At 44.2% G+C, this 8,720-nt stretch overlaps 2 protein-coding genes across 2 annotated transcripts in view; both read left to right on the top strand.

Annotated features, from left to right (window-relative positions):
• The window catches only part of gmppb (GDP-mannose pyrophosphorylase B), a 14,993-nt gene extending 13,103 nt beyond the window's left edge, over positions 1-1,890 (top strand). The window contains exon 9 of the mRNA XM_014168338.3: positions 1-1,890. This exon is cut by the window's left edge and continues 1,425 nt beyond it. The gene's annotated coding sequence lies outside the window, so the exon portion shown is untranslated.
• A 1,081-nt stretch (positions 1,891-2,971) lies between these two features.
• Positions 2,972-8,720, top strand: part of LOC106583772 (LIM and cysteine-rich domains protein 1) — a 28,952-nt gene continuing 23,203 nt past the window's right edge. The window contains 1 exon segment of the mRNA XM_014168340.3: positions 2,972-3,110. Within this exon segment, the coding sequence (XP_014023815.2) occupies positions 3,084-3,110 (27 nt within the window). The 5' untranslated portion in view covers positions 2,972-3,083.

The raw sequence follows: 8,720 nt of genomic DNA, 5'->3' as shown, positions 1-8,720 counted from the left end.
TTGAGTCTGGCTGGTTAGGGGTTGAGTCTGGCTGGTTAGGGGTTGAGTCTGGCTGGTTAGGGGTTGAGTCTGGCTGGTTAGGGGTTGAGTCTGGCTGGTTAGGGGTTGAGTCTGGCTGGTTAGGGGTTGAGTCTGGCTGTGTTGAGGGGGTTGAGTCTGGCTGTTTGAGGGGTTGAGTCTGGCTGTTTGAGGGGTTGAGTCTGGCTGTTTGAGGGGTTGAGTCTGGCTGTTTGAGGGGTTGAGTCTGGCTGTTTGAGGGGTTGAGTCTGGCTGGTTGAGGGGTTGAGTCTGGCTGTTTGAGGGGTTGAGTCTGGCTGGTTAGGGGTTGAGTCTGGCTGTTTGAGGGGTTGAGTCTGGCTGGTTAGGGGTTGAGTCTGGCTGGTTAGGGGTTGAGTCTGGCTGGTTAGGGGTTGAGTCTGGCTGTTTGAGGGGTTGAGTCTGGCTGTTTGAGGGGTTGAGTCTGGCTGTTTGAGGGGTTGAGTCTGGCTGTTTGAGGGGTTGAGTCTGGCTGGTTAGGGGTTGAGTCTGGGTTGGCTACCTGCCAATATGGTGGTAGAAATGGATAGACAGTCAGTGTCTGAAATGGCACCCTATTCCCTATATAATGGCCTACTTCTGACCAGGGCCTTAAGGGCCCAATTCCCTATTTACTACACTACATTTGACTGGGGGCTCTGGTTGACAGTAGTGCACTAAATAAGGAATATGGTGCCATTTGGGATGTTTATGCTCTGATGCCAACTTCTTCTGCTGCCAGTCTACTGACTCTACTGTTGGTTTGATTAGGATCGTCATCGATCAATAGAATATAATAATACTTTTTTGTTTTGATCTTAAGGATTCTGGTTAAGCTGATCGTTTAGACCCAACAGTGTCTGTGAAATTGTCCCCCTTTTGTGAGCCGTTCCATTTGAATTTCCTAATCAAATTTCCTAATCAAATTTCCTAATCAAATTTCCTAATCAAATTTCCTAATCAAAATCAAACGATACTCGTAAAAGTCCTTCTTCGCATCCTGTCTCCTGCTTTGTTTCTGACACGTTGAGAAGGAGCTGAGAGGAAAGAAGGTGAGGAATCAAGGAAGCACTTTTGAGATTCATTCAAAGCCTACACATATTATTGCTACAGCCTTCCCTGTAGCTCAGTTGGTAGAGCATGGTGTTTGCAACACCAGGGTTGTGGGTTTGATTCCCACAGGGGGCCAGCACAGAAAAGAAATGTATACATTCACTACTGTAAGTCGCTCTGGATAAGAGCGTCTGCTAAATGACTAAACATTTTTTTTTAAATAGCTCGTCTTTTTTAAGAGGAATTGTTTTGTCGGTGACTGATCCGATTTGTATTTTCCCCCAAAGACCACTAGAGTACTGCGATATAGAGTTAAACGTCCAGATTGTAAAATATACATCTTTCTCTTCTAAAGGTGAGCAGTAGGTTTGAATATTCCCGTTAACTTTCACCCAAATTTGCCGGTTTTTCCAGAAATCCTTGTTTGGAATATTCCTGGAATTACAAGGGAATAGCCAGGAAATCCAGCCAGGATTTTGAAGAAAGCTCAGGGGAATTTTGCAACTAGTTTGATGTAAAGATCGTTCTTCAATGTATCCCTTGTCTAACCGATTTGTGATGTGTCAATCACCATGGAAGCTATCAGTGGACCTGTCAATCAATCAAACAGTAACTACTGATGTCCAAATGAAGTGGACTCCTTTTAATGAAGTAGTTTTATCATATTAATATAATTAATTAATTGAACAAATTGTTATTTTTTTCCCCTTCATTTTTCTATCACACAATTGTCTAATGTATGTAATATTGTTTTGAGATTTATTGATGAACGATATCAATAAAAATGAGAAGCGTTTCTCAAACACATCTCTACCTACTTTATGGCTGACGTATCTCTGGATACTTTTCTGTGTGAATGGGTCATTAATGAGACTTGCGACAGCAATCAATAACTGAAATTGATTCTACCATTATTGGAAAAGCATGAGAACACTTCTGGCCAGCTGGAGCAAGTCCGGTACATTTTGTTCCATGGAAAATGACTTTCTAGTTTCTAAATGGAAAGTATTTATTCAGAAAACACAAAGTGATGTCATTTTGAAGGTTTTTTTTTTTTTAACCTCGCCTACAGGTGACGGTATTTGATAAACATTTACAAAGGTTGTTCCTGAAATAACAACCTATTCACTATGTAGTGCCCTTAATTTGACCAGGGGACCCATAGTGCTCTGATGATAAACGGTGTACGATAAGGTGCCATTTCAGTTCATGTTGTCTGAAGTATGTGTGATTTCACTATTGACTGTAGATCTAGTAATTAAGAAAAAATATTTTGTCCAACAACAACAAAAAAAACCCTAGTTCTACTGAACATTGTGTCCTGTTTCATACCGATGTTTATATTCTGTTGGGTGTGTAAGCAAAGTTGGCTCCGTCATACATCTGTTTTTTAAAGACACGGTGGAAATGATTCATTATTCATATCACATCCCAGAGTATGGTTGACTGTCTCATTCTCGTCCCCCGCAATTTAACTTCAGCGCGTGGGTTTGTGCTACGTACGCCTGAATCACCCCTTTCCGCTCTTCCGTGAAAAAAGGCCAAATAAAGCAGTTTGGTTTAACATTACAGGAAATGTCTCTCCAACTTTAAGAGATCACCACGGTGTCCGCATCCCAAATGACGGCCTATTCCTATGTAGGGAACAGGGCACTGTTTGGGACAGGTACTATGTGAGCAGCACATTCCTCGGGCCCGATTATCGCATTCTCACTCTTCGGTGACGTCATCTCTCTCTCTGTTCCAGAGGATTTGTAGGAACGAGAGAACGAAGTGGGAGGAGGAGAAAAAATACCACTTAAATTCTATTGGTTGTGGGATTTATTTTCTTCTTTTTTTTTCTTTCATTTGCTGTGATTGGTTGGCATGAGTGTTCCAGGGAATCCCTCCAGCCAGTCATTTAAGCTGTTTGTCAGACTCATGTGGAGCAGAAAGTCCACAGTCCTCTGAAAAGGAGAGAGGTATCCAATACCTTTTGCTTTGAAACTGTATTTCAGCCCTTCAATTTGAGCACTATGGATTTGACTTCTGGAATAGAGAAGGTGAGTGAAACACACTTGTAAAAACGTTATTGCGTGTCTCAGATTTGGAGTTGATTTAACTTCTGTTTTATACATTTTCAACCAAAACAAGTGTAACAAAAATAGTAGAAATCGGCAGAAAATTAAAGAATGAATGAATGAATGAATGCATAAGCTTCAGTATTTCCTGTCATGTTTTCTACTGTTGTACTCTGTTACAGTGTAATGTGTTAACCCTCTCAGCTGTGTGTGTTTGGGATGAAAGGTTTTCTCATTGGAATGCATACCGGTGCACAGGCTAAATTAGACTGACCAGTAACACCTAAAAACAAAAACAAACAAAAAACAGTGTTTAAGGACGAGAATCGTAGAATTGGAGCACATAGAACAGATCTACCGCTTCCTAGACTCGCTTTCAATGAGAATAACGGAACTATAACTCAAATTTCTATGTGAATTTAGTCGGGGTCGCCCACGAAGCTACATACTGCGCCTTTTTAAATATCTCTTACTGGAAGAACCACTGAAAGTGAAAGACATTTTAAAGTGTAGAAAAGATTACATGTTAGTTTGATATTGAAAATGTCCTTTCAACAATCACCTGTCCCATGGTGAGATTCTACAGAGATGGAGAACAGACCATGGAAATAAATACCAAAACTAAGCCGCAACCTTTTCTAAACCGTCTCTGAAATAGTTTGACCCTCCCTGATGGTTTATCCTGAATTCACCTATTGTTGCGCTGCAGAGGATCAGAGCCAATAATACTCTCCCTCCCTGTGTATTGTAGGTTACCGCCCTAATGACACCTCTAAACCCTATGTAGTGCACTACTTTTAACCAGAGCCCTATGGCTTCCGGTCAAAAGTAGTGCACTATAAAGGGAATAGGGTGCCGTAAGGGACTGATACCTAGTCTGTCTCTCTTTCTGTTTCTCTCTCCCTGTCTCTCTCGGTTTCTCTCCCTGTCGCTCTCTTTCTCTCTCTGTTTCTCTCTCTCCTCTCTCTGTCTCTGTGTTTCTCTCTCTACTCTGTGTATCGCTCTCTCTCTCTCTTGGCTGTCTCTCTGTCTCGTCTCTCTCTCTCTGTTTGTGTGTCTCTCTCTGTCTGTCTCTGTCTCTCTGTGTGTCTGTGTCTGTCTCTCTGTGTGTCTGTGTCTGTCTCTCTCTCTCTCTCTCTCTATGTCTGTCTCTCTCTCTCTCTCTATGTCTGTCTCTCTCTCTCTCTCTCTCTATGTCTGTGTCTCTCTCTCTCTCTCTCTATGTCTGTGTCTCTCTCTCTCTCTCTCTCTCTCTATGTCTGTCTCTCTGTGTCTGTGTCTGTCTCTCTCTCTCTGTGTCTGTCTGTGTGCTATGCCACAGCTATTCTTCCTGTCACACCAGAGAGACCAAGACAGAACCCATCAATCTAACTGGACAGGCCCCAACCCAGTACTTGTACTCCCACAGTAATCTGTCAATCTGGGGACCAACCATTGATTCCCATTCAAAATAACCCCTAACTCTAACCCTAACCTTAATTCTAACCCTAACCTTAATTCTAACCCTAACCCCTAAACCTAATTAATTCTAACCCTAACCCTAACCCCTAAACCTAACCCTAACCTTACTTCTAACCCTAACCCCTTAATCTAAAATAGCCTTTTAACAAGTGAGGACCGGCAAAATGTGAATTTCAGTTTGTTTACTATTGTTATGAAACGGGTACACACACACACACACACACACACACACACACACACACACACACACAAGACTCTGGTAACAGGTCAAACTGCAGGTTCTCTCAAAACAGGAACAAATTCATATCATTTAAGAAGTGTGATTTTATAGAGCAACAGTGACCCAGTAAATCAACTTGCTATGTGAGATATGCTCGCTACATATTTAGCCATAAATAGAGTTGCCATGGAAACATTTAAAAGAAAACGGTCTTTCATTGCAACCACATCAGGGTGTAGAGAAAAGACAAATAGTGTGCTGAGTGTGTGTGTAATGCCATCTAAACTGGTGTGTGTGTGTAATGCCGTCTAAACTGGTGTGTGTGTGTGTAATGCCATCTAAACTGGTGTGTGTGTAATGCCGTCTAAACTGGTGTGTGTGTGTGTGTAATGCCATCTAAACTGGTGTGTGTGTGTAATGCCGTCTAAACTGGTGTGTGTGTAATGCCGTCTAAACTGGTGTGTGTGTGTGTGTAATGCCGTCTAAACTGGTGTGTGTGTGTGTGTGTGTAATGCCGTCTAAACTGGTGTGTGTGTGTGTGTGTGTGTGTGTAATGCCGTCTAAACTGGTGTGTGTGTGTGTGTGTGTGTGTGTGTGTGTGTGTGTGTGTGTGTGTGTGTGTGTGTGTGTGTGTGTAATGCCATCTAAACTGGTGTGTGTGTGTGTGTGTGTGTAATGCCGTCTAAACGTGTGTGTGTGTGTGTGTGTAATGCCGTCTAAACTGGTGTGTGTGTGTGTGTGTAATGCCGTCTAAACTGGTGTGTGTGTGTGTGTGTGTGTCTGTGTGTGTAATGCCGTCTAAACTGAAGAGGGTCAGGTCAACAACCACTTCACTCTCTTCACTTTGTCACATCCAATCAACTATACAGAGGATTGTAGATTAATAGAATACAATAGCACACTTCTTTTGTAGTAACATAATTATTATAATAGTAGATCATCATTAGAAACACATTTATTGGTTGCACATGTTTCTCTCTGAGCACACTATCTGTGAAATGGTTTGTTTCTGAAACACCGAGGCAGTGGAAGTGTGGTCTGAAACACCGAGGCAGTGGAAGTGTGGTCTAAAACACCGAGGCAGTGGAAGTGTGGTCTGAAACACCGAGGCAGTGGAAGTGTGGTCTAAAACACCGAGGCAGTGGAAGTGTGGTCTGAAACACCGAGGCAGTGGAAGTGTGGTCTAAAACACCGAGGCAGTGGAAGTGTGGTCTGAAACACCGAGGCAGTGGAAGTGTGGTCTGAAACACCGAGGCAGTGGAAGTGTGGTCTGAAACACCGAGGCAGTGGAAGTGTGGTCTGAAACTCCGAGGCAGTGGAAGTGTGGTCTGAAACTCCGAGGCAGTGGAAGTGTGGTCTGAAACACAGAGGCAGTGGAAGTGTGGTCTGAAACACCGAGGCAGTGGAAGTGTGGTCTGAAACACCGAGGCAGTGGAAGTGTGGTCTGAAACTCCAAGGCAGTGGAAGTGTGGTCTGAAACTCCGAGGCAGTGGAAGTGTGGTCTGAAACTCCGAGGCAGTGGAAGTGTGGTCTGAAACTCCGAGGCAGTGGAAGTGTGGTCTGAAACTCCGAGGCAGTGGAAGTGTGGTCTGAAACACCGAGGCAGTGGAAGTGTGGTCTGAAACCCCGAGGCAGTGGAAGTGTGGTCTGAAACCCCGAGGCAGTGGAAGTGTGGTCTGAAACTCCGAGGCAGTGGAAGTGTGGTCTGAAACTCCGAGGAAGTGGAAGTGTGGTCTGAAACTCCGAGGCAGTGGAAGTGTAGTCTTTAAGAAATGTTAACCCTTACCCACTGTGGAGTTTAGGAGATAGAGTCGGAAAGTATTCAGACCCCTTGACTTACGTAAATGTGATATTTCAGTTTTTTATTTGTAATAAATTTGCTAACAATTCAAAAAAATCTGGTTTCGCTTTGTCATTATTGGGTATGTTGTGTAAATTGATACGGGGGGGGGGGGGGGAAACAATTTAATCAATTTCAGAAAATAGCTGTAACGTAACAAAATGTGGAAAAAGTCAAGGGGTCTGAATACTTTGTGTGTGTGAACATGATGCTCGATCAGATTCTTGTTTACTTTAGAGGTCCCATTTAGTGTCAGACAGTCTGCCAATCAGAAGTGGCTGCCTCACCCTGCCTGCGTTGCTAACACTCACTTGAAACATACTTCTAGTTACCCCGGGCCAGCGGTTATCTTCCGTCGCTGTTCACACACATATTACTACTGCAACTCAAACGGCATCCTATTCCCTTCATGGTGAACTACTTTTAACCAGGACCCATTGGGCTGTTCCAATTGGGCTATTCCCATTGGGCTGTTCCCATAGGGCTGTTCCCATAGGGCTGTTCCCATAGGGCTGTTCCCATAGGGCTGTTCCAAATTGGGCTGTTCCCATAGGGCTGTTCCCATAGGGCTGTTCCCATAGGGCTGTTCCAAATAGGGCTGTTCCCATAGGGCTGTTCCCATTGGGCTGTTCCCATTGGGCTGTTCCCATAGGGCTGTTCCCATAGGGCTGTTCCCATAGGGCTGTTCCCATAGGGCTGTTCCCATAGGGCTGTTCCCATAGGGCTGTTCCAAATTGGGCTGTTCCCATAGGGCTGTTCCCATAGGGCTGTTCCCATAGGGCTGTTCCAAATTGGGCTGTTCCCATAGGGCTGTTCCCATTGGGCTGTTCCCATAGGGCTGTTCCCATAGGGCTGTTCCCATAGGGCTGTTCCAAATTGGGCTGTTCCCATTGGGCTGTTCCCATAGGGCTGTTCCAAATTGGGCTCTTCCCATAGGGCTGTTCCCATTGGGCTCTGGTAGTACGCTATACAGTATAGGGAATAGGCTGCCATTTTGGGATGTGTCACTACAGCCTGGACTAGCCTGGAGTAGCCTGGAGTAGCCTGGAGTAGCCTGGAGTAGCCTGGAGTAGCCTGGAGTAGCCTGGAGTAGCCTGGACTAGCCTGGAGTAGCCTGAGGGCAATAGGGAGGCTGTTAGCTGTGGATTATAAAAGGGATTTGATTCCACGGTTACCCTCTAGTTTGTTTTGTTTCTCTAATGTTTCTAATGCTGTGTGTCTAACCTTTTCAACAGTGTTTTCAACCCACACACCTTCCAGAACAGAAGTGCTTCTTATAGTGTTGCTACCTCTTGTTACAGTCCGCTGTCTCTCTGCCTGCGTCCCAAACGGCACCCTATTCCCTACACAGAGCCCTATGAGTTCTGGTCTAAAGTAGTGCACTGTATAAGCACTTTGTGACAACTGGTGATGCCAAAGGGCTTTATAACATCAATTAAATAAGCTTTGTGGATACCGGTTTTGTGGATACCTGCTTTGTGGATACAGGCTTTGTGAATACAGGCTTTGTGAATACAGGCTTTGTGAATACCTGCTTTGTGGATACAGGCTTTGTGAATACAGGCTTTGTGGATACCGGCTTTGTGAATACAGGCTTTGTGGATACCGGCTTTGTGGATACCGGCTTTGTGAATACCTGCTTTGTGAATACAGGCTTTGTGAATACAGGCTTTGTGAATACAGGCTTTGTGAATACAGGCCATTGTATTTTCTGTCAGCCTAGGAACCCCCCTGGCACCCTCAGGCTTTCTCCAATACAGACAGAGAACCTCGTCTCAGGTCTCGAGTTAAAATAAACGTCTTTTAGACACCAATTTGTTACAGTGTGATCTTTCTGAGCCCTTCATTCATGAGGTTGTTATGACTCTTGGCTCAGACTCAGAGACCACACACACACACACACACACACACACACACACACACACACACACACACTCAGAACACGCTGCAGGAGGATAACACAGGACACAGTTTTTCCTCTGTAGTTTCAGGTTACTGTTATATTTAATCTGTTACATTTTATTGTCTCAACAGTGAGTAGTCATGAATAGCTTTTTTTTTTAGCAATGAC

This window comes from Salmo salar, chromosome 22 (assembly GCF_965601325.2).
Source record: "Salmo salar chromosome 22, fSalSal1, whole genome shotgun sequence".
In the NCBI taxonomy this organism is placed as follows: domain Eukaryota; kingdom Metazoa; phylum Chordata; class Actinopteri; order Salmoniformes; family Salmonidae; genus Salmo; species Salmo salar.
This window is presented reverse-complemented; position numbering and strand designations above follow the sequence as displayed.